This window comes from Ascaphus truei, chromosome 2 (genome assembly GCF_040206685.1).
Source record: "Ascaphus truei isolate aAscTru1 chromosome 2, aAscTru1.hap1, whole genome shotgun sequence".
Lineage (NCBI taxonomy): Eukaryota > Metazoa > Chordata > Amphibia > Anura > Ascaphidae > Ascaphus > Ascaphus truei.
The window spans coordinates 333730109-333757527 of NC_134484.1; the positions used below are offsets into that span (position 1 = coordinate 333730109).

Genomic DNA, 27419 nt, shown 5'->3' on the forward strand with positions numbered 1-27419 from the left:
TAGTAATTATGGGATTAACCCACTCCCCCACTCACTCCCCCACTACCTACCCGGTTGGCCTAACCACCCTCCCCAGGGCAACTACCCCCACCCTCTACCAATTGATTGGCACAGTGGTACATCATGCCCATATAATATGGGCATGATTTGCCACAATGGACAACCTAAACATTAAACCAACATCAAAAAGATAAAACAATTAACAGAACCAGCCCCAAAAATACACAACAATAAAATAAACCAATGACCAAAAATACAATGCAATAAACTAAACGAATGACCTAAAATACAAATCAATAAAATAAACCAAGGACCAAAAACACAAAGCAATTAAAAATAAACAAGAAATGTCAAGAAATGCATTGCTTGTCCCTATATTTATCTATAGCCCTAAAAGGGCATAAATAAACACATTGGCAGTCAATAGGCAACCTGAAATAAAAATACGCAATGAAAAAAATACATTTAATATTTTTCTTACTTTTGACGTCTTCAGCATTTGATTCCGAGTCCAGCAGCAGCCTCTCCTTCCTCGACACAATGCTCCTCAACATCTGGTAAGTCCTTCTTCTTCTTTCTCTTCATGTACATTGTAATCCAATAGGTTGATGTTGTCCCTTAGGCCTGAGATGTCACATTTATGTGTAAGATGGTACAGCTCCAGTCTGATTGGAGTAACATGTGATGGCAGCAATTTTATTTTTGGTGACATCATCTTAAAGGGACTGAAGCAGAGCCTTCCTGATTGGCTGGCTTCGCTCCCTTTTGATGTCGTCACATTCTTAAAAACAAACAAAAAAAAAACCTGTCAAATCGGATTGGAGGTGTATCATTTGACACTAAAATATGTCGCCACAGGCCTTATATACTGTAAGGCCTGTTCCGTCTCATTTGACCTCAAGAAAATGACAGGACCGCATCTGCCCAATGGATTGGATTACAAGTACAGAACAGAAAACTCAAGAAAGAAGAAAGAAGAAAAGAAGAAGTTACCTGAAGTTGAGGAGCACTGCGTCGCGATCGAGAGCTTCCTTTTGCATTTGGAATCAGAGGGTGAAGACATCAAACAGAAAGAAACACATTGATTGTATGTAATTTTAGTTTTTCAGGTATTTTGATTGTAATTTTTCATTTTAATTTTGTTGATTGCCCATTGACTGCCTTTGTGTTTATTTATGCCCCTTTAGGGCTATAGATAAATACAGTGACAATCAACGCATTTTATGGCAAATGCTTGTTTTTATTTTGTTGTTATTTTTTTGTGGATTGCTTTTTTTAATTCTTCTGTTTTTTTAGTGTTTACTTTTTTTAATTCTTGTGTATTTGTGGTGTTTGGTTTTTGATTCTTGTGTATTTTTGGTGTTTTTTTTTTGTTAGATTTCCCATTGACTGCCATAGTGTCTAAGCATGGCCATATTATATTTGGTGTCTTAAATAGTCTTAATTAAATATTGGGATTCAAGTTGTTTTTATTAGTCCACTTGAACAATTAATTTAATTAAATATTAAATATCTGTACTAAAATCCCAAATTTAGGATTAATTATAATATTAGTCACATCAATATATATTTTTAATATTTTATTTATTTATATATTGTTCCATTTTTACGAGTATTTCTTGTGTCAAATTAACATTATGACATCACATTCCAGATCAACTGTGATTAGTACTTATCCATTTATATGTTGTAAAGTACATGTATGTTTTTCAATTTAATATCTGCACACTATCTATACCAGAGAGACAGGGTGTAAATAGGGATAGGGTATGCAGGTTCACTACACCCCTAATGAAGCATCGGCGAAGCTTGTAGGGCGGAGAACTGTGTCTTTATCTTTGGGGATCGCAAATTCCACTGAGGCTGTCTTTCTGCCAAAATCTCGCGATACGAAACAAGTTCCCACGTGACACGGAAGTGCACAGAGAGACTGGCTGCCGAGTGTGAGAGGCACAGGACACTTTTGGACCAGAGCCAGACGGAGCTTGGACAGAAGCCACAAACCTTTGGATTGTTCCCTCTGCTCATATATACAGTACCAACACATTGTGAGTTGCTTGTGCGATGGCATCTCCTGTCCCTTTTATGTTCATGCCTGATCTGACGTCAATGAATGAGAGGTGAGCCTAGCTGATTCCAGCAGTTATCATACTCATTTTCCCTCTGAGATTCCAGTGGACCAAGGATTCTCTTCTGTCAGATTTGGACATCAATTCTGCCTGAATTTAACATAAATTCTGTAAGTGTAGACCAAGACTGCAGGACTTTCCTTACCCTTTACAGAATACACTATGTTCGGTTCTTATCTCTCCTTTGTGCTGTAGGTTTGTCCTTCCAAAGTCTACCATTTTCTCTCCGGGTGAGAGATCCAAACCAGCTGCAGGGAGAGTATAAGTTATATAGCCCAGACCATTGTTTTTGTCTGTTAGTGTTTGATATTTGCGCAGTTCTTTTTCTCTCATTAAAAAAAATGTACTTTGAGAAATGTCTCAGTGCTAAACTCACCTTCCTGCAATAAGAGTATCTTAATACTTGGGATTGTCCATCCCAAATGATTCTTCTACTGAGATACAGATGCAGCAGCCGTTATTCGAACAAATCTCGAAATGGATTTTGAGATCTCCCCGTGATCCGCACAAGTTTCACCTGGGCAGACTATAATGGCCCATCGGATTAACATAGCAGGGGTCCCTGCTGTGTGAGTCCTACCGGGTCTGCCTTTCTGTAATATACGCGCAGTAAGAGGCTGAATCAGTCACTCTAACTGCGCGCCACTCACAGGCGATCACGGGGGTTTTATTTAATTTTAAACATTACAGTATTGTAGCAGGGGGTCTCTGGAGCTGAACCGCATTGATTTCAGGTCCGGGGACCCCCTACTTCCCGAGTTACCGTTATGGGGTGCCGGTATCTCCTATGCATTGAAATGTCGCGATCATGTGACGTGAGACATTTCCATGCATAGGCGATAACGGAACCCCATAACGGGGCCTGTTTCTCGGGAAGCAGTTGGTCCCCAGACCTGAAACCAATGCGTTTCAGCTCCGGAGATCCCCTGCTACATTACTGTAATGTTTAAAATTAAATATCTAGTAAGCACCAATACGCAACCCACCCCGTGCCCCCACATACTGTAAAACCAATATTTATTTATTTTACACACAGGATTGATACCACAGGCCAGCGGGGGTCCCCGGGTGGTGCTGACAGGTGTTCGCAGGTCCCACAGTGCACCCCGGGAGGTACCCATGGGTGTCTGGGGGCCTCTGGATGGTCCCTGCTAGGCTCCGTGGCGTCCAAGTGGTCTCCGTGGGTCCCCACGAGCCCCAATGAGGTCCACGGGTGGTCACTGTGGGTGTCTGCGGGTCTCCTAGTCATCCCCAGTGGTATCTGGGGGCCCTCGGGTGGTCCCCATTGGCATCCGGGGGTCCTCGGGTGGTACCTTTGGGCCCCCGCTGGCCTGCGGTACCAATCCTGTATTTAAAAAAAATAAACATGGCCTACATTTAGATCAATACAGCACCCCCCCCCCAACACTTACAGTACAGTAATGGGCAAAATAACTATTATCCAGATATGGATTTTAGATTATTTGCCCATTATTAAACACAACATTAGTCATGCAGCATAACTAAAGTAAATAAAAACTGTTGTACTTACCCCTGGTTATATGAAGGGTGTCCTCGTCAGCTTACTGCGGTCCCTGTCCTCCGTTGCCAGAAAACATACATAGCAAAATACAATCTAATGGCCCCTAGCCCCTTAATTACCTTTAGCGGTTAATAACTGCTATAGTAATTAAGGGGTTAACCCACTCTGCCCAGCTACCCACCCAGGAGGCCTAACCACCCACCCCGGACCCTTTATACCCACCCTGTACCCATTGATTGTTATAGTAGTACATCATATCATATAATATGTGCATGATAAGCCACTATAGCAGTCAATGGTCACTCTAATACAAAAGCCTGACTATCCAAAATACCCAATAATAAAACCTACAGTATAAAATAAGCACCTAAACCCCCAAACTGTACAATTAAAAGCAATAGACAATCAATCAATTACATAAATAAAACCATAAGCCAACTGTGACAGGGCTGCTTGCACTATTGTGGAAGTTAAATGCGTTTGCTTTTTGGCATCAAGTGCACCACCTTTCTTTCTTTCTGTTTTGCTTTTTGCTGGGCCCAGCAATCTTTTTTTTCCCTTTATCTGAAACTTTACTAACCTTTAATTTGGTGTCCTGAGGTCAGTCAGTATAATGCAGGTATGGTTAATGTTAAACACAGTTTGATGTTACACAGCCATGGGCAGTCTCTGTTAAAAAGGAAAAGGGTGTTTCCTTCCTGCATACCATCCAGGGTAGATTATACCATGGTATGGAGGGGGGGGGGGGAGATTAAAGTAGAGGAGGGGGGGGGAGATACTGAATGTCATTTATTTTGCAGAGTAAAGACATGCATGGGATGTTTGTGAAAGGTAATGTTTTTTGGGGCTTGCTATAGAAAATTGTATGTTGTGTGAAGTGTATTATGTTTGCTAATTGTGTAAGTTTTGGGAGACAACTCCCCTGTGTGGTTTACTTTATTTGGTTTTGTCCTAATTAAGCAGTAATAAAAGGGAGGGGGTTTCTTTCCCTGGTGGCTCCTTCTGCACTCCTTGTTGCTGCTATGTGATATGAGGTTGTTCCCTACTGCACTCCTTGTTGCTGCTATGTGATATGAGGAGGGCCCTTCTGCACTCCCTGTTGCTGCTATGTGATATTAGGAGGCCCCTTCTGCACTCCCTGTTGCTGCTATGTGATATGAGGAGGCCCCTTCTGCACTCCCTGTTGCTGCTATGTGATATGAGTTTGTTCTCTTCTGCACTCCCTGTTGCTGCTATGTGATATGAGGATGTCTGTGGAACTTCAGTGAAAGGATGCACACTTTCTAATGCAGATATTGCTGGCTACTCTGTGGCTGGAGACATCACACTGGGGGAACTGGTTGATGGTTCAGGGGATGCCTTTCCCTTCATGTGTCCCTGACGTCCCACGTGTGCCTTCCCTGTCTGATTCCTCCCCTGCTAGCCTCCCTTCCGCTACCCGCAGCTCTCCTTCTCCAGCAGCCTCTGACGCTATTCCGGCGCCAGCGCGCGCTCCCCGCAAGGCTCGCGCACCTGCTTGGTCAATGGCACCATACTGCGGCGTTCCCTGCTCACGGCCCCCCTCGGTCTCTACTCCTGTCCCCTTACTTCCGGTGTCTCTCCCCTCCGTTCCTCCCTCATCCTCTGCGGGTGCCCCCGCGGCACTCCTCGCACCTTGTGACGCAGCCTGTACGCGCGCACACGAAACTTAGAGGGCGCGCGCATACGTGCCTCTTCTAGGCTTTCTCAGCCTCCTGGCTCCTCCTCCCATGCCCTGCAGGCGATCTCCCTCATTGGCTCACCTGTCTCCTCCTCTTCTCCTCCTCACCTATCCCTGCTGTCTCCCACTTCTCCCTCTGCTCCTCCTCTCTCTCCTATTGGTGTTCCCTCCTTTATAACCCCTGTCTGTCCTTTCTCTCATTGCTCTGCATAGCTCTTGTTACCCTGTGTGTGCAGTCCTATGCTTGGCTCACCTCTGTGTTCCAGCTTTGTTCCTGCTCCTGCTTACTCCTGGATTTCCCTGGTTTGACCTCTGCTCGTCCTGGACTACTCTTCTCTCTGTTGCTCTTGAACCCTGCCTACGAACTGTATATTGCTTACCTCTGTGACCCCTGGACTCTAGCTTACGAACTTGACTACTCTGACTTCTGTATCCCTGGACTCTGGCGCACGGACACCACTACTCTTAATCTGAACTCCAAAGGCGTTGCAAGTATATCTAACCATCTCTCAACAGGCCCGGCAATGCCATACCACACTCCTAGCACGCCCTCACTGCTGTGGGTGTGTGGTAATACCCTTCCCACCTCTGTACTGGGGACTGGCCAGGTCTGCGGGCATACAGGCGTGACATTATGCAGAGCCCAACTAATGCAGACCCCCCTGAGGTGGGTACAGGTGTTTCACTCGAGGCCTTACAATTCGTGAGCAATAGCTGTCCACAGTCTCCCAGCAATTGGCTAACCTCTCCCTTCAGGAGACACCTATGGCTCCAGCACCGCCGGTTGCCATGACTTATGCCAACTCTGGACCCTGCATTCCACCGCCTAATCGCTACGATGGGGACCCCCTCGCTTGCCGCGATTTCCTAAACCAATGCGAGGTACAATTCGAGATGTCCCCCTCCCAGTTTCCCACCGGTCGTTCTAAGGTGGCTTACACCTTGCTTACCGGTGATGCCCTCGCTTGGTCTTCTCCTCTCTGGGAACTTAAAAGCGAACTACAGTGGCGGCCGGGCTGACTCTAATGCGGCCGCCACCGCAGTTTTAAAATAGCGCGGGCGGCGCGCGGGCTGTCTCCAGCCGAAACCGGGCCGGTTTTGGCCGGTTTTCCCGTGCCTCGGGCGCTTTCAATAGTAAGCGCCATTAGCGCTTATCTATTAAAGCGCAAGTAGAAAAACGGGGAAGATCCCCACGTGGAAGCTACTTTGATAAAAGCGCCTCCTTTGATAAAGCGCCTCCACGGCGGGAAACGCGTCAGAGTTTTAACCTTGTGTGTCTGTCTTTTTTTTGGCCAATATGCCCAATAAATAATCTTTAATAATTTTTTTGCCCCAGTCTTTTTTCATTTTTCTGGCAGTGCTCCGCTTTTTCTCCTTTTCTATCTATTAAAGCGGCCACCACGTGGGAAACTCCATTTTTAAACGGAGAATAGAACCGTGGCTAGCCCGCTACGATCCCGGCAAGCTCCCGGCAAGCTTTAGAATGAGCTTAGCCGGGACAGTAACCCAAGACTATCCTAAATTCAGGCGTGAGTTTCAGCAAGTATTTGATACTCCTGCGTGGCGCGAGACAGCCGCATTCTCTCTCTTCTATATTTCACAGGGCCGAAGATCTGCTGCCAAGTACGCGATCGAGTTCCATACTCTCGCCGCAGAGACTCAATGGAATGATGAGGCACTCGCCGCCGCATACTGGCATGGTCTCTCTGACACCCTGAAGGATGATCTTGCTACTCATGTCCGGCCTTCCTCCCTGGAGAAGTTGATTACTCTTAACGTACGTATGGACCAGCGTACCCAGGAACGACGGCACGAGAGACACTGTTCTCGTTCTCTTCCTTCCCCTGTTGTCTCTCACAGGTCACCTACTTCACCTCTCCTGGCACTGGATGCCCCGGAGCCGATGCAAATCGGTAGCCAACAACTTCGGGCCGTGGAGAGAATGCGACGCCGTCAGAAGGGAATCTGTTTCGACTGTGGTTCTTTGGAACATTGTCTCCTGAACTGTCCATTGAAGCCGGGACACGGGAACACCCAGTAAAGGTAGAGGGGCTTCTACTGGGTACTGTCTCTTCTTGCCCCCCTCTCCCTGAAGTTCTCCCAAAGAAGTTTATGCTTCCTGCAACTCTGGAGGGTCCTGGCCTTTTCCTGCAGGTAAAAGCTTTCATTGACTCTGGATCGGGTGGTAACTTCCTGGACCAAACCTTCGCCTCCGAGAACCAAATTCCTATGGTTAGGAGAAAAGCACTTATCGGTCTCAAGGCCATCGACGGTCGCCCGCTCCAGCCAGCATTTATCATCTGGGAGTCCATACCTCTCACGCTGACCTTGGCAGACGGTCATAAAGAGGTAATAGTTTTCGATATCTTCCATTCTCCTACTGTTCAACTTATTTTAGGATTGCCTTGGCTTCAACTCCACAATCCGTGCATTGATTGGACCGGCACCCTGCCTATCCAGTGGCCTTCTTCTGCTGAGTCTGCTCCTACGGCTCCTCCTGTTGCGGTGCTTGCAGGCCTGGATTCCGTTCCTTCCAACCTATCGATTCTACCAACCGTGTATCATGAGTACTTGGATGTGTTCAACAAGGTACAAGCTGAGGTTCTACCTCCCCATCGTCCGTACGATTGTCCTATCGATTTGATTCCTGGGACCATCCTTCCGAAGTCGAAATCGTATTGTTTGTCCGTTCCTGAAACTGAGGCCATGACATCATACATTCAAGAAAATTTGGAGAGGGGATTCATCCGCAATTCTACCTCCCCTGCTGGGGCAGGCTTCTTCTTCGTGAAGAAGAATGATGGATCACTTAGGCCATATATTGACTTTCGCGGACTCAATAAGATCACAGTAAAGAATCGGTATCCCCTCCCCTTAATCTCTGAACTGTTCGATCGTCTCCATGGGGCCTCTATCTTCTCCAAGGTCGACTTAAGAGGGGCCTATAATCTCATTCGCATAAGGGAGAGGGACGAATGAAAAACCACGTTTAATACGCGATCTGGACATTATGAGTATCTAGTTATGCCCTTTGGCTTATGCAATGCTCCTGCCGTCTTTCAAGAATTCATGAACGACATCTTCCGGATGTGTTGGGGATATTTGTCATAGTATATCCAGATGACATTCTCATTTTTTCTAAAAACCTGGAGGAACACATCCACCATACCAACTGGTGCTGTCTAGGCTCCGTTCTAACCGCTTTTATGCAAAAATGGAGAAATGTTTGTTCCATCAGACTTCTACTACCTTCTTAGGCTACATTATCTCCAGCCAAGGTTTCACTATGGATCCAGAAAAATTAAAATCTGTTCTCGACTGGCCGCTGCCTAACTCACTCAAGGCTGTGAAGCGTTTCCTCGGCTTTGCCAATTATTACAGGAAATTCATCAAAAAAAATTCTTCTATTGCTCTTCCTATCACCGCCTTGACCAAAAAAGGCGCCGATGCCACGTCCTGGTCCCCTGAAGCTATTGTTGCATTTAAGGTTCTTAAGAAAGCCCTTGTGTCTGCGCCCATCCTACGCCACCCGGATACCTCTCTTCCCTTCACTTTGGAAGTCGATGATTCGGATGTAGGAGCTGGTGCAGTTCTCTCTCCGAGGTCTTCTCCCCAAGAAAGACTCCATCCCTGTGGGTTTTTTTCGCGGAAATTTTCGTCTGCCGAAAGAAATTATGATGTTGGTAATCGTGAACTTTTGGCCATTAAACTGGCTCTTCAAGAATGGAGGCATCTTTTAGAAGGCACCAAGGAACCTGTTGCCATCCTCGCCGACCACAAAAATTTGCTGTATATCGAGGGGCTCGACGGTTGGGATCTCGCCAAACTCGGTGGTCTCTCTTCTCCCGCTTTAACTATACCATTTTGTACATTCCTGGTACCAAAAATGTAAGGGAGAAGCTCTCTCTCGCCAGTTCGCCACGGAAAACGTATCTAATGAAGCCACGGAACCCATTTTTCCTGCAAAATGCATAATCTCTGCTAATAATTTTGATGTGTTGAACGAAATCAACAAAGCCCAGACTCACATTCCCAGCAGGTTCAGGGTACCAGAAGGGCGCTTATACGCAGCTCCACGGTTCTGCCACAAGATTCTACTTTGGGGACATTCCTCTAGATCTGCCGGGCATCCAGGCTTCAAGAGGACAGCGGACCTTATTAAACGGACATTTTGGTGGCCGAAGATGAACAAAGACATTTTTTATTTTACTAGTGCCTGTCCAGTATGTGCCCAGAGTAAGACGTCTCACCACAAGCCTTCTAGCCTCCTCATGCCTCTCCCAATTCCGGAGCAACCCTGGAAACACATCTCGATGGATTTCATTGTCGAACTTCCCATTTCCAAAGGAATGAATACCATTCTTGTTGTAGTAGATAGATTTTCTAAACATTCACACTTTATTCCCCTCAAGGGTCTTCCTAATTCTGCTACTCTGGCCGATATTTTTCCAAGGAAATTTTCAGATTACATGGCATCCCCATTTCTATTGTCTCTGACAGAGGGTCTCAATTCATCTCTAAGTTCTGGGGGGCGTTTTCCCAAAGACTCGGAATTTCCCTCCTTTTTTCTTCCGGATACCATCCGCAGAACAATGGTCAGACCGAAAGGATGAACCAAATACTAGAGCAATACCTCAGATGTTTCGTATCGGAGTCACAAGACAACTGGGTGGACCTGTTACCATGGGCCGAATTTGCGATCATTAATTTCGGCTTTCACCCTAGCAGTCTTCCCCTCTCCTCCCCCCCTTCTGGCGTTCCTGCAGCTGACTCCCATGTAACGTCCCTGCAGAATTCTTGGAAAAGGATCCTCAAGTCCCTGCAATCTGCTGTCTCTAGACAAAAAACCAGGGCAGATCACCGTCGCCAACCAGGTCCCTCATTCAAACCTGTTGACAGAGTGTGGTTGTCCTCGAAGAACATCAGACTTAAAACTCCATCTCCCAAACTGTCACCAAGATTTCTGGGCCCATTCAAAATCGTAGAAAGAATTAACCCAGACGCCTACTGCCTTGCTCTACCCCCCACCATGAGGATTCCTTCCGTCTTTCATGTCTCCCTACTTAAACCTTTTGTTCAAAGCTCGTACTTCCCGGACCCTTCCCGTAAACCCAACCCAGTGTCCACCCTAGGACAACAAGAGTACGAGGTCCAGTCTCTCATTGACTTGCGCTGGTGAAAGAACAAGCTCCAGTTCCTCGTCCACTGAAAGGGCTATGGTCCGGAGGAACGTTCATGGGTTCCGGCATGTCACATTCATGCTCCTAAACTTCTTCAGCAATTTCATCTAAAATTTCCCCAGAAACCGTGGCTGGATCGCTCGGAGATCGATCCTCAAGGGGGGGAAACTGTGACGGTTCAGGGGATTCCTTCCCCTCCATGTGTCCCTGACGTCCCACGTGTGCCTTCCCTCTCTGATTCCTCCCCTGCTAGCCTCCCTTCCGCTACCCGCAGCTCTCCTTCTCCAGCAGCCTCTGACGCTATTCCAGTGCGCGCTCCCCGCAAGGCTTGTGCACCCGCTCGGTCACTGGCGCCATACTGCGGCGTTCCCTGCTCACGCCCCCCTCAGTCTCTACTCCTGTCCCCTTACCTCCAGTGTCTCTCCCCTCTGTTCCTCCCTCATCCTCTGCGGGTGCCCCCGCGGCTCGACACTCCGTGCGTCTCGTGACGAAGCCTGTACACGCGCACTCTAAACTTAGAGGGCGTGTGCACACGTGCCTCTGCTAGGCTTTCTCAGCCTCCTGGCTCCTCGTCCCATGCCCCATGTCATTGGCTCACCTGTCTCCTCCTTTTCTCCTCATCACCTATCCCTGCTGTCTCCCTAAGGGGTCTCCGGACCTAAAATCAATGCGGTTCAGCTCTGGAGACCCCCTGCTACAATACTGTAATGTTTAAAATGAAATAAAACCACTGCGATCGCCTGTGAGAGGCGTGCTGTAGAGTGACTGATTCAGCCTCTCTCTTACTGCGCGTCTATGACTGAAAGGCAGACCCCGGTACGACTCACACAGCAGGGACCCCTGCTGTGTTAATCCGATGGGCCATTATGTCTGCAGCGGCAAAACTCGTGAATATATCGCAACCTACACGTGGCACAAAGCAAAATGTACCCAGATTCAACGTCCGCTGCATCTGTAGACACATTTGTCAAAAATCAATTCGTCATTTGTTTTTAACATTTTAGAAGAAAAATAATAAAACAAACCAATTTTACCAATACCAAGCCAATTTGTTTTATTTAGTTTGCAAATTTTCAAATTTTTGAGTATTTTTCTTTTGTTTTTTGGCATTATGTTTTTTTCAAAATTCAATAAACACCATCAAGCATAAACAAATGATTTTCAAAAAGGAAGCACATTTACTAAAAAGATGCAAAGCATACAACATGTTATTTATAGGATTGTCCATATTTAGATATTGTAAATTGCTTCACAACTAAACTGTGCTACAGTATGTGGGGCTCCACAGCTTACATCGCTGCTAATTAAATGTTAATTATTCAACAATCAGAAATATTTTATACATATATATGATTGCAAATGTTTTTCATTTTGTTCATTTCATAATTTATTAATAAGTCATTCCCCTTTACTAAAAGACAGTTTTTAGCAATTAGTGATATTGATCTGCAATCCCCTGTTTTAAAAGAAATACCCCACCCTGCCTTTATTATTGATCTCTGGTATGTTTTAACCCACTGATTGATCTGCAACCCCCTGTTTTAAAAGAAATACCACCCTGCATTTATTATTGATCTCTGGTATGTTTTGAATAGCAAAAGTTTTTTTTTTTTTTTTTTACTGTGTGCTGCTAATCGTCCAACTTGTAACAGGCAGATTAATTGGGGGGGGGGGGTACATGTGACTGCTTAGATGTATAAGTGTAACACCAGTTTAAGGGAAAGCATTGGCAGGGTTAGCTTTAGCATCTAAAATGATGCATCTTAAAGTGATAATATATATTTAGACTATAGTTTGACTAGAGGTGACTGGGGACTGGATCAACTGCAAACTCTTCTACACAATACAGCAAATGGTGAGCTTATCTGCCCACACTGTGATCCCACGCTTGTTAGCTTGTACTTTTACCCCCCTGTACACCTTACTGCAGCCACTCCCAACAGACTACACACAACTGCCCACCCCCCACCCTTCAACCCCGCACCCCTCAACCAACTCCCTCTGCAAACCCTGAATAGACTCTAGCATGGCAATGCAGCAAAACCTTTTGGCAAGGAAAAGCCACACCTCTGCAGTTTAGTCTGCACACACTCACTTAGCTCACAACAGCTTCATGCAGCATTACCTACCTCTGTGATACTCAACTTTGTTCGTTCTTGTGGCCTCATGGAAATATTACTCTCTCTATCCACTACAAACTCCTTTCTCCCGGCCCACAGCTAATATCACCATACATGCTGGATTTCTCAAAAGCCTTGCACTATCTACTGACTGTTGGTGGACAACTCTGAAAACCAGCACACCAACCACCGCTCACTCTAAAGGCAAACATCACAAATTTACAACTTGCAAACAACTACTCAAATTTCTACTCATACTATTACTCTCGTTAGCAGGTGATATTGAACTTAACTCATGCCCTCCCTTCTCAACTCTGTCCCATACAACTGAGAATACCGCCTTCAAATTCCAAAAGGTCTATCTGTCGCCCATTTAAATATCCGGAGCCTGCTGCCCAAACTGGATGAACTAAGGACATGGTGCCTTATGCATAAACCGAAATCCATCGTTCTCACAGACACATGGCTAACCCCTAAAACTCTTGATGCAAATATCGCCTTTCGGGCATACTCCATTTTTAGGAGAGATAGTCAAAGAGAGGAGGAGGTGTGCTATTTTATATTGCAGACACCTTACAATTTACACTGTTAAATTGCCCCCCAAGCCCACCCTCTTTTGAAATCCTAGTTGGCAAAATCTGCATCCCTTTATCTAAGCCCGTCTTGGTTGCTGGTTTCTACCGTCACCCCTAATGCCCCTCTATAATCCCTGACTGATATCACCCAGTTTCTTAGCTCCACTTCCTCTGAATGAGAAGAGTGAGCTGCTAGTTCTTGGGGATTTTAACTACAATTGGCTCAATCCTAAAACACATAAAATCCAGATACAACTCAAGTCATTTAGCCTAACACAACTCATTTCCCAACCCACACGACAAACCTGAAATCTCACAACAATTCCTTGCTATACTGAATTCTCTCCTCAAATCCCAGAAGAATTCAATCCTCTGGCATCCTTCCCCTCATTTTCAGTGACCATGCAATAGTGTACTGTGTAAGAAAAATTAAACCACCCCAATCAAGCCCTAAAGTTCACCTCACTAGAACATTTAGAAACTTTGACTCACAAAAGTTTCTGGCTGACCTTACTAACTGCCCTTGGTACAGAATCAACTTAATTCCCACCCTGATTCTGCGCTTGACTATTTCCAATCCAAGTTCTTAAAACTCTGTGATACCCATGCTCCACTATGCAGAATAAGAGTACGGGTAGCCCACCTTCCATTGGTTACAACTGACCTTATAACTCTCTACCATTTCAGGGATGACTTTTTGGAAAGCTACAAAGCACTACCAAGGATCTTAATCACTACAGATGCCTGCGGAATATGTGCACAAGACATGCAAAATCACAATACTGTATTACTCTGACAATCTTCACCAGAATACATCAAACCCAGCTAACTTCTGGAAGGTTATCAACAACATATTCAAGCCTTCTAGCAATCAACAAGCAAGTAATATGACTAAGGAGGAAATTACTCTGACAAATCCCACTGACATTGCAAATTCATTCAATGATCACTTTGTGGGGTGTGCTACTAACTTATTAACGATACGAAACGCAACCCAAACTAAAAACATGAACTGTATTCTGAGAGTACCCCTATAGCCCACCCTCTCCCAGCACTGCTCACAATTTTCAATTTGTCCCAGTATCTGAAGAGGAGATTACACAAGCGCTCCTCAAATTAAAACTAAGCAGCCAATGTGACCTGATTTACTGCAATCTAAGTTCCTAAGAATTGTTGCTTAACAAATTCCAGTGCTCTGGAATAGGGAAGCATGCTTTAAACTGGTTTCATTCCTGCCTATCAGGTAGATCCCAACATGTGTCTATCTCAGGCTCTAACTCCAACCTCTTGAATATAACCTGTGGTGTCCCGCAATGCTCTGTTCTGGGTTCACTACTCTTCTCAGTGTTCATCAATGATCTTCATACAGCTTGTAAGGGCGATTCAATACACATTTATGCAGATGACACAATCTTATATGCACATCCCTAGCATCTCCAACCTTGAACACATACTTCAATCTGACTTTTTGAGACTTGAAAATTTAAATACCTAAAACAAACTGTTTTTAAACACTGACAAGACTGTAACAATAGTATTTCGGACCAAGTCCTAAATTTTTAAAGCTTCCAATGACTGAGCTCCAGATCAGAACCAACGCTAATACTACCCTAACTCCTGTTACTAGTTTTAAATACTTGGGCTTATGGTTTGACTCCCATTTAACATTTGGGATGCACATTGATTACCTGACATCCAAAACCTATGTCAAACTAGGTGTACTTTACAGGAACAAATCCTCCTTAAGTCTACTGGTCAGAAAGCGTATCGCACAGCAGATGCTAATGCCAATTATCGACTATGTGGACATAGTGTATGACTCGGCACCCCAAACCCACCTTAGCAAACTTGATACCCTCTACAATTCAATATGCCATTTTGTTCTTCAACGCAACTACAACACACATCAATGCGAAATTCTCAAAGAACTAGATTGGTCATCACTTGAGTCTAGGTGCAAAGTTTATCTCTCCTATCTTGCCTTCAAATACTTTCTGGGCAAGCTACTGTATCTATCTACCTGAACAAGCGCCTCACCCCTACCACATGCAGCACTTATCATCTGAGCTCTGACTCCATAAGACTGTTCATGGTCCCAAGGTTCAGCAAAGTATCCGGCCGCTCCTCCTTCTCTTACCGTGCACCCCAGAACTGGAACAATCTACCAGAGACTGTCACAGCCACCATTCTAAATTAGTTCAAAACTAAAGCTGTCTCACATTTTAATCTGGTCTGTATCTGTTACAGTACATACGCCTATAATATATATTATCTGTAACTGTGCATGCAATGTCTTGTATATAATGTATACCCTGTTCACTTATGTAACTATGTATTGTAACCATGTATTATTTGTCATCTTAACTCTTTTCCCAGGACATACTTGAAAACGAGAAGTAACTCTCAATGTATTACTTCTTGGTAAAACATTTTATAAATAAATACAATCTTCCCGGGAGCCTTTCAATTCTTCATGGATTGTATTGCTTTTGCCACTTCTACTGGAATGACAAATAGTACATGATTGGGGGGTTATTCTGTCTTGCCCTCTGCTGGATTGTGACCTGTGTTATCTGTGTTCATGTACAATTTAAAGTAGAAGTACTCATCTCTCTTTATGCAAGTGCAAAGTCTGTTATTGTTGTGCAGTCCTCAATTACTTATTTCTTGTTAGTTAGGATATACAGTAGTCAATTTAATTGTTAACTCCATGGGGTCCATTCCATGTCCACTTTCGATTTGAATTCTTCATAAACAATTAATTCATGATGTAGAAGTTTATATATTCTGCTAATTCTACCGATCTTTCCCCATGTTTATTCATGGTTGCGGTAACAAGAATAAACGTGGGGACAGATTGGATATATATTCAAAATCTACTTAGAGTTGCAGTACTCTTGCTAACTCTACAATCTTTATAGTAATTTACCTGTAATCTTGATATGTTAGAGATTAAATTGTTTAACCATATATTTTTGTATCTTTCAAGAATTCAGTGAGCAAATGTTACTGTATGTTATGAGACACTTGTAATGCGCAACGAGAAAAAAGATTACTTACCATTGCAATTCGAAATGATCCCTGAATGTGCTTTACTCTTTGCCCATATTGTTCGTATTACGATGAAATAAATCCCACTGGTAATGTAAAAAAACAAATGGAGATAATTAACACTTACAAATGCTGATTCAAGAGCAATTTTCAGTCTACATCTATGTTTTCAATGTTTTACATTTATATTATCAAACAAAGTGTATACAGCATAATGTTACTGTCAATTATTTAAAAAAAAAAAAAATGTAAAAGCATATGCAATACCCACAATAGCAAATGAAAATGCACATACAAATTTGCACACAGATTGTCAACAAATACTATTTAGAACAGAACAGAGTAAGGTACATCAATACAAAATATTTATATCTAGGATTTACCAGTCATCTCTGCTTACAAACACTAATTACACTTGTGCTGAAGCAGGGATATCCTGAAAACCTGATTGGTTGGCAGAGGCTTGAGAACTGGAGTTGAGCACCCATGAATTAGAGTACAAGGGTAGCTTGCTGTGTGTCACACTATTAGATAATGCGCAAAACGTTCATACTGTACAAGTTGCTTGTGTGAATGCTGTGTAAACCTGGCTCACGAAACTGGTAATATTGGACTTTCACCGCTGAAGAATGTTTTGTGAAATTGTCCACATTTGCCAACATTTGTACAAAAAATCGCTTAGCATTGACAGCTCATTTGAAATTCACCTGAAATATCGTTGCCCTCTTAAAGTTTGCATGAATTGCTCTTACTGCAGTGATTACATATTTATTGGCACCAGCTCACACGCTATACAGTACAGTACAGTATATATAATACATTTTGTGTAATATTGGTCCAATTTGTGCAATTTAAATAAGAACTGGTGACAATGCTATGGTGACTTTATGTGAATGCCAAAGTGTTGATATCTTTCATGAAAACAGTTGTTAACATTTTAACAATGCTGAGATTTCCAAACTGAACTGCAAGAGATTCATACGTCTCTACCCATGATTGCACAGCCATCTCCATTACCCCTAAATATCAGAGAGCTAAAGATTTACACTGGGCAACATCAGGAGGACCATCTATATTAACTGGACATGGTGTTAGAGTAGGAACATTGCTCAAAGGATCAAATAGAGAAATAAAATAATTGTCATATATTCTGTCATGACGTTTTAGATAAAACATAGGATAAATATCTGATGACTTTTGAGAGCTATTTTCAAAGCCACCATCTTGTAGTTCACATATGCGCAATTGTAGCTGTGCACATGCGCAGAGAAGCAAGAAGTTGCGGTGGCCATTTTAGATTCGATCATACGCAGTGGAGTCTTTGCGCATGCGCAGTCCCCAGAGTTGCGGTGGCCATCTTAGGAGAGGCTTTATCGCAAGGGACTCCCAGGAGCCTGAGGGACATGCAGGTAGAATGTTGACACAGTTTGGCAGTTACAGGCAGTTAGAGGCAGTTGCTGGAGTTGCTGGCAGTTGATAGAAGCGGAGGACCATTCAGGTAGTGTCCAGGGAGCAGTGCTCCCCTGAACTAGGACTAGGTTTGTCCCCTAGGTCCCAGCTGGGTCCCCTTCTAGATTGTGGCTGTTATAAGAAAGACCCCAGACAGGGATGCTACCCTTTAGCCTTATAGTGTCAGGTGTAGCACCAGTGAAGAGACACCAGGTGATGAGCTGCAGCCTGGGTTTGGGATCAGACCACAGGCAACTATAGACATTAAGGGACACCCTCCAGTTGGAGCTCTCTCAATAGGCAGACGCCAGATAGAGAGGATTCAGCAGACGTTGTGGGATCAGACGGATCCTTTTTGCTCATCCAGTGGTACCTGGGTACAGGAGTGCCCAAAGAGGTAAATTGCCCCAACGGTCCACAGGGGTAGTGCTACTCCCTACACATGGGTGGGACTGACTCTCATTGGGGGAGAACACCAGGGGTATTGGTGCCACGCACCCTATATACTTTGGGGGACACTCACCCTGTGTTGTTATTATTGTATTGTGTGTGTTATATTTTATGATATTTTTGACAGGGTGAATGAACCTCACCAGCTCTATGCCTGGCAGATGTATGTGTAGATGCAGTGCAGCAGTGACGAGGGTAATTTTCAGCTGGGAAGCTCCTGACAATTAGAGTGGTCCCAGCTGCATAATCAAGGTGTTTTAAAATCCCCAGGCTGTACACACATGCAGGCTAGCTGATCAAGATTTAGGATTGAAAATGCTGAAGTAAAGATTACTGCTATAAGATCTGTCTTCAAAGTACATATGTTATGAACTGTCTGTGTCCTGCATGCTGAATAGAAGCTGTTTTGTTTTTGTATGCTGAAGAGAAGCTATTTTGTTTTTGTATGCTGAAAAGAAGCCATTTTGTTTTTGTGTGCTGTATTTTAAGGCTAAATAAATAAGCCTTATCCAGGAACCTCGCATGTGGTTGCATGTACTCTGCAACAGTACTGTTATATCATTATTCTATTGTCAGTAAACCAATCGTTATGTACTGGTGTGTGTATCATTTCACTGTAAGTGGTCCGGAAAGGGGTTATCCCACTGCGCTGGGATCCCTCTCAAGTGGAGGTACTGCACCAAGGAGAACGAGAGCTCATCCCAGGCTCCCAGCTGCAGAGGCTCATGCTTTCTGTGAGCCACAGGTAATGGCAACACACGTACAGATGCAGCGGCTGCTTTTCTATTTCTTGGAGCCATTTTCGTAAAGTCTGTTGTATTCCACGCGGGATTCACTCGTTATTCTCGGCGAACAATGCTAGCGTTAACGTGGCCAGTCACACCAATCACACCTGTGTTTAGCGTTGTTGAGTTTTGTGAATTACCTGGATTCTGATTTGTTTGGGTGCAGTTCTTCGCGTTTCCGCCAGGTTTCAAAATGAATCCCCTTTGCACTGTCCAGTGCATAGCATTGATGAACATGACAACGGAGGGAGGGGTAATTCCCCCACATGAAGTAAATGGAATGGAACTCTGTAGCACCCAAGCGAGTGAAAATCCTATCCATTCGCATCTTTAATTTAATTGTTATTTAGTTGCACTTTAAGGGATTAATAAATCATTTTCAATACTTGTATGCTTGATTAAACGTACTACATGTTATGTAGGCCTGTTTGGAAACCTTCTATTGCAGAGTGGAGGGAAGAGGGCATTCACATGAATGATACATAATTTTTTATTACTTGTTTGATTCAAATTATTTGTGGGTAATTATCAGGTCCCGTGGGGCCCCGAAGGTCCCCGGGGGTTCCCACGGTTCCACGTAGATCACCAGGTGTTCCCGTGGGTATCCGCTTCTCCGGGGGTCTCCAGGGGTCCACACCGGCCTCCGGGATAAATCATATGCAATAAAAATAAAATTGCAGCCAGTTTCATTACCTTAGTGTCTAACCACTAATGTAAAGAAAGGGTCCTGCTTTGTTGTTGGTACAGGGGGTGGGTGAAACTTGTAGTTGCCCAGGGTGTGTTTGGCCTTGTGGGTTGGTGACAGTAGAAGTTAACCCCTGCATTACCTTAGTGGTTATAACCGCTAAGGTAATGAAGGGGCTAAACCCTCGTGCTACCCTACTGCAAGGCCTAAACACCCACCTAGTGCAACTACCACCTACAGCCACCCCCTGTATGAAAAACCAGAATAGTTAAAAGTGCTATTAACCAAAGATGGCTTATAGCACTTTTTCCCATTCAAAAAAACATTCCAGTACAATACATAAATACAATCCCCTCCACCCCCACACATACAGTACAATAATTGGCAACATTACATGCATTTGCCAATTAAAAATAAATCCAGCCAGCATAAAGTAAATTAAAGTTGCATTTACCCCTGCCAGGATGAAGGCTGTCCTCATCAAAGTCTTTCATGGGCAGCAACATTACAATAGAAAACAAACTAATGGCCACTAACCTCTCAATCACCTTAGCGGTTAGTAACCACTATAGTAATTAAGGGGTTAACCTCCCTCCCTCTCTACCCTCCTGAGAGGCCTAACCACCCTTCCCAGGGAAACTACCCCACCCTCCACCCCGCTACCATTGATTGGCACAGTGGTAAACCATGTCCATAATATGATCATGGTTTGCCACTATGGCAATAAATGGTCAAGCTAAAAAAAACTGCCATAAAATAAAACTCATTGCATAAAAAAAAGTGCTGATAAACCAATTGATTGGCACAGTTTTACACCATGCCCATATAATATGAGCATGGTTTGCCACTATGGCAGTATATGGGTAACCTAAAAAAACAAGCACCAAAAATACTATACATTACAATTAAATTTTAAAAAAGCATTTGGAAACTAATGCATTGCTTGTCACTGTGCATATCTATACCCTAAAAGGGGCATAGATAAGCACAGTCAATTGGCAGCCTAAAATAATTATACAACACAAAATACAATGCAATACATTGCAATGAAATAAAAAACATTTGCCTAAAAATGCATTGCTTGTCAATGCGCTTATCTATACCCCAAAAGGGGCATAGATATACACATTGGCAGTCTATGAGCATGCCAAACAAATTCCACAATTAAATAAAATACAAGCCATTATTTTTATACCATTGCTGTCTTCACCCTGTCCTACGTGAGTACCAACTCTTGACCCTTGACGCAATGCTCCTCAAAAAGACGATGCGCAGAAGTCCGTGATCATATCTTGATTGAAGAGACATCTTCCAGGTAAGTTCTTCATTCTTTTCTTCTTTCTTCATTATTTTCTTCTTTTTTTCTTCAGTCTTCTCGTCTTTACTTGTAATCCAATGGGGCGGATGTTGTCTTGTCGGTTTCTTGGCTTCAAATGGGACGGGGCAAGCCTTGTATAATGCCTGTGATGTCACATTTGACTATTAAACGGTACACCCCAATTCGATTGACTGGTGTATCATGTGACAGATTATTTTCATTTTAAAAAGATGTTACATCATCAAAAGGGAAAGAAAGAAGCCAATCATGCTTCCCTTTCTTTAAGATGACATCACCAAAAAAATGGCTGCCATCAAATTTTACATCATGACAGCTTCCATTTTTTTCGAAAGGATGTGTATTCTAAAGGGAGTGACGTCACATCCTTTAAAAAATGGAAGCTGTCACATGGTACTACAACCAATCCGATTGGTTGGAGTATCATGTGACGGAAGTCATTTTTTTGGTGACATAATCTTACAGGGAGGGAAGCATATCCTTCCTGACTGGCTGGCTTCAATCCCTTTTGATGAAGTCACATCCTTTCAAAAAAAAAATGATTCTGTCACATGGTACACCAGCAAATCAGATTGGGGGTGTATCATTTGACACTCAAATGTAATGTCACAGGCCTTATCTATCCCATCTCATTTGAAGCCAAGAAAATGACAGTACAACATCTGCCCCATTCGATTGAATTACAAAGAAAGAAGAAAAGAAAGAAGAAAATAACTTACCAGAAGACCATCTGCTGTTGAGAAGCATTGTGTCAATATCAAGAGGTTCCTGCTTTTGTCAGAATCGGAGGGTGAAGACATCCAAGGTAAGAAAAACATTGATTTGTATTTTATATTTGTATTTTTGGTATTTTAATGATATTTTGGTATTTTTTTTTAGGTTGCCCATTGACTGCCAATGTGTTAATCTATGCCCCTTTTGGGCTATAGAAAAGCACAGTGATAAGCAATGTATTTTTTGTCAAAAGTTTTTTTAATTTAATTGTTACGTTTTGTATTTTTGGTGCTTGCTTTTATTTAATTAATTGTTTTGTATATTTAGGGCTTGTTTTTATTAAATTGTTTTGTAATTTTTTTTACGTTACCCATTGACTACCATAGTGGCAAACCATGCCCATATTATTGGGGCATGGTGTACCACTGTGCCAATCAATTGGTTTATTGGCATTTTCTTTATTTTATTGCAATGTTATTTATTTTATTCAGTGCTTGTTTTTTGTAGCTTGCACATTCATTGCCATTGTGGCAATCATGCCCATATTTTATGGGCATGGTGTACCACTGTGCCAATCAATGGCTTTATTGGGAAATGTTTGTTTGATTTAAATGTAATGTGTTTTTTTGCGTCTGTTATTTTTAAATTGCCCAGTCATTGTCAGTGTGCAATCCATGCCCATATTAGTGGCATGGTTTACCACAGTGCCAATCAATAGGTAGCAGGGAAAGGGTGGGGATAGTTTCCCCATGGATGGTTTTCAGGCTACCTGGGTGGGTAGCGGGGGTGGCGGGTTAACCACTTAATTACTATAGCGGTTACTCACCTCTAAGGTGATTAAGGGGTTAGGGGCCATTAGTTTGTTTTTTGATTGTAATGTTGCTGTCCACGGAAGACCCCCTGCTTCCTGAGTTCCAGGCCCTGTTATGGGGTGCCTTTATCTCCATGATGTTTAAATCTCCCGGACACATGACAAAAAATCTATTTGGTTCCTACTCTGCTGACATGTAAATTTTAAATCTGAGGTGTTGTCATTCATGGAAAAAGGTTTCTAGTTCTTTGGCTCCTCCTTTCCATATCATGAACACATCGCCCATATAATGACGCCATTTGCTTAATTTACCAAATCGAACATTAAGGGGGTAATTCATGCAATATCCTACATGTGTGATTTAAAAAAATAAATAATAAGTTCTGTAGTATAAGATAACACTACATTTTTTTATTCAACTCCTAATGCCATTTTTATTGAGTTGTAATATACTGAGCATCCTTTGATTTCTATAGCAGGTTTTAGCACCTCCCCAGCATTGCAAGATCTTTGCAACACTTTCCGGTTTGTGATAATTTGTTACCAATATTCACAGCAGTTTGAACTGCAAACTGTAATAATAGATTGTGTTACCTTGGTAATATAAGGTTACATTGTAGCTGCTGAGTTACAATGAATTAAGAATTGATTGAAAATGAAAGGCAGCCATTTAGTGAACCCCTCGGAAGCAGGATCTTTGCTGATCGATAATCAAAGGCTGCTTACTGTACATTAAAAAAAATTGAAAATGCAAGTGCCACGTGGATTGCCTCTTTAACCTTAACCTGTCTTTATGTCCTGAATATGCCCCGAAAGTGTATTATTATGATAAAATATAAATAAAAATAAAGATATTAAAAACCATAACCAGTGTGAAACCCAGTGATTCAGTGTGGCGCTAAAACACAGTGATAGTGATATTTAAATAATATTAAATAATATATTGTGTAACTGAAAGAAACTCTCAACCTTCCAGGGAATATACACTGATTCCCTCACAAAATGTTTGAATCCAGGACAGGAAGGGAGCAGGATCATCAGGAACACCCAGAAAAAAACATACAATAACAAATCATAGTGTAGTACTTAAGGACAATTATGGGTCAGAATTCAGGAAAAAACTTGGCTCTTACGGATCGCCTACTTACAAGAAGCAGGATAAAAAACAGCGTTTTTGTATGTAAAGTTGAATAATATATTCCTCCGCCTAAGATAGCAGCATACAGCAGTCACTGATGATTGTAAGCTGGATAGTGTGATCGCCAGGGCTTTCGCTCTCACAAACCAGCAACCGCATTCATACAGAGAGAAGAGGGAAACATAGTGTGTACCAGGTAACACTAAAAATTTTATAGAAGAAGCATAGAAATGTGTACTCACAATGCAACGTGTGAGCACATTCACATAAAGGTTTCTTTGAATATCAGGCAGCTACACAAACGGCTTGGCAGTTGGAAATGTCCTCCACTCCACTCAGAAATCCCCTCCTCGAGGGTGCCCCCTCGTCCGTATTGCTCCTGAGGAAGCTGCGGATGCAGTGAAACGCGTTGAGCCAAGCTAAGGAAGGAGACAGAGTACAGCTGCATCATAAACTGACGGTCTGATAGCCTGCTCCAACCCCAGAGGCACTGCTGCTGCGGCTCGGCGAGTCTTCCATACCCCCTGATCTTTCCGTCCTTACCGGAAGGTGTCACTCCGAGGCCAGGAAGTGACGTCAGACGCCATCTATTCGGACGAGGGGGCACCCTCGAGGAGGGGATTTCTGAGTGGAGTGGAGGACATTTCCAACTGCCAAGCCGTTTGTGTAGCTGCCTGATATTCAAAGAAACCTTTATGTGAATGTGCTCACACGTTGCATTGTGAGTACACATTTCTATGCTTCTTCTATAAATTTTTAGTGTTACCTGGTACACACTATGTTTCCCTCTTCTCTCTGTATGAATGCGGTTGCTGGTTTGTGAGAGCGAAAGCCCTGGCGATCACACTATCCAGCTTACAATCATCAGTGACTGCTGTATGCTGCTATCTTAGGCGGAGGAATATATTATTCAACTTTACATACAAAAACGCTGTTTTTTATCCTGCTTCTTGTAAGTAGGCGATCCGTAAGAGCCAAGTTTTTTCCTGAATTCTGACCCATAATTGTTCTTAAGTACTACACTATGATTTGTTATTGTATGTTTTTTTCTGGGTGTTCCTGATGATCCTGCTCCCTTCCTGTCCTGGATTCAAAAACCATAACCACCCACAAAAATACCCAAACCAAGCCACTACCCACAAAAATATCCAACATCACAAAAACACCCATCCACAAAAACACTCCACCCGCCAACCACAAAAACACTTACACCTACCCACAACAGTTGCCCTCCCCCCCATCAATTTCAATCTCAAACAATGAAGCGATTGATGAACCTGTTCGTGGAAAGAGTAAATTCTTATATTACTTACTGTATTATACATTAGAATACGTTATATGCACTATATAGTATGCATTAAATATACACAAGGTACAGTATACTACACTACCTGACTATGTGTACTTTGTGGTTCAGAGAAAAGTATGACACGTAGCACCTTATCCTCCGTTGCAATCTAAAGTACGGAAATGAATTTTTTGGAGTCATGCTATAGTGGAGAATATTTCTGTGCTGTACATTTTTAAATAAAGTATGTCATAGTTTGCAAAGACATTACTGTATGTATTATCAATATTGTATAATGATATCATTTGTTGATTATTTTGCAGGTGGAACTTCAGAGACAGCCAGGGCATGCTGTGGAAGATTTCAAACATTTTTTTTGCAGACTTTGTTACACTATTTATGATCTTGTATAAAGAAACAAACTGTTTATTGCAATAAAACATTCACCAATGTACTGTACACTATGTTTCTGTAGCTTAATGTAATAAAAAGGCACATTTTTAAAGACTGAGTCTGGTGTCTTTCGTTTTCAAGCATTACAAATTGAAAGATGAGGCGGCTATGGGAGTCTTAAATCAACTTGTGCTTTTCTTAGAAGAGAGAGATTAATACACCGACCACTCACATCCCCCGACCACCCACATCCACCCACCACACCATCACATACCCACCCACCCAAGTTATTACACACACCACAATCGCCCACAAGGAGTACAGGGAATAATAGTCTGTAGCACAATTGTGACAAAACCCGTTCAAGGCTGGCAGGGGGTTTGAGTGGTAGCACGGTGGGATGAGTGTCCCTAGCTTAATCTACAGTTTTTGAAAAGTGCACTGTACTACTACATGCACAACTTCAATATAACTGAACTGGACAATAGCACTGATATTAAATCCATGGAGAATATTTACCTCGCAGAGGTCGCAAACATAGAAGCCCGTGCATGACTCGAACACATGTTTTTTGGGTCAGCAGGACAAGTACTGTACAATATATTAAAGAACCGCATTTGTAGTTGCCAATTGTTACTCCATAGTTACATACATATTCATTCCCTATTGCAGTATTGTAAGCAGCATAGTGAAAGCAGTAGTAAGTATGCCACTAAATCCATATTGCTACGTATGCGCACTTGCAGCAGGGTATTTGTGGGAAGTATAAGTTGGTGCTCTCTTTTTAGTCTCAAATCGTTGATCTGAGCAGGCAACTTACGGTAAAACATTAATGGATTGTAGCAATCTTACAAGCAGTTTATTGCTCACAAAGCTGGCCCTGGCTGACAATAGTGGTACAGAGGATGGAGCACTAGTGGTACAGATGAGCAAGAACAGATAGGCAGCTGGATAACAGATTTTAGGGGCAGCAAGGGGAAGAGGAAGACCAGTTCTGGGTTGGCCCATATCAATAGATTTGCTAGAATGAGTGAAGGTATTTGTGGGGTAAGGGCAGGCATGGCAAAGCTTGGGCAGACAGTTTCCTCTAGCACAGTGGTGCACAAACCGGGGGGCGCAATAGTTTGTAGGGGGGGCGCAGAGTGATATAGGCAGGCGGGGGGAGCTGATGGTGACAGGAAAAGATTACGGGCAGCGTTAGAGAGAAGCAGCAGCAGAGTAGTTAGGAGTTGCACAGAAGCAGAGTAGGATGATCGTCGAGGAGCACACACCAGCAGTCTGATCTGGAAATCTTTCTTACTTCCTGTGTCTTTGGTGCTACAGCACACTCCTCCCTGGCCGTCCTGCTCTGCCTCCGTGCAACTCCTAACTCCTTTACGGGCTGCTCCTCTGCTTAACTCTGGCGAACCGCCAGCACCGTTATCATCTCCAGCCACCCGCCTCTAAAACCACCCTGAGTACATGGAGTTAACAAATACTCTTCACTTTATAAAGGCAAATTTTGTAAAACTAAAGAAGAATCTGTGAGGACTACATTAGGATAACATTTTTGCTGAAAACAATACCGAAGATAAATAGGCAATCTTTAAAATATTGTTAAATGAGTACACTTTTCAGTGTAGACCCATGGGTAATAAATCTAAAAGAATAAACTCCATACCAATGTGGTTAAATAAACATGTAGGGGAAACATAGAAAGAAATACTGTAGACAGGCATTTAAATTGTTGCAGTCAGAAGAGACAGAGGCATCATATCAGAATTCTAAGGAATGTAACAAAGGTTACAAAAGGACAATCAGATTAGCAAAACATGAAAACAACAAAAGAATAGCAATGTTCAAAAAATGTTCAAGTACACGAATAACAATTATATTAGTAAAGAGAATATAGGACTCAATAGAGATATAGGACTCTCATGTGAGATGCTCAAGCACATGTTTGGGGATATGGAGATGGCAGAGGTACTAAACAAATAAGTTCCCTCCATATATGCCAAGAATGAACAAATAGCAGAATACTGTACAAGAGCAACCACAAACTCAACATTAACCAGCATTTAACTAACATAGCAAGTACAAAGGCATCTTGTTAAA

The 27419-nt window shown here is 43.0% G+C and overlaps 1 protein-coding gene across 1 annotated transcript in view; it reads right to left on the reverse strand.

The window, feature by feature from the left end:
• Window positions 1-27419, reverse strand: part of NPSR1 (neuropeptide S receptor 1) — a 376437-nt gene that overhangs the window by 53133 nt on the left and 295885 nt on the right. The window contains exon 6 of the mRNA XM_075589097.1: window positions 16286-16362. Within this exon, the coding sequence (XP_075445212.1) occupies window positions 16286-16362 (77 nt within the window). The remainder of the gene's footprint in view (window positions 1-16285; window positions 16363-27419) is intronic.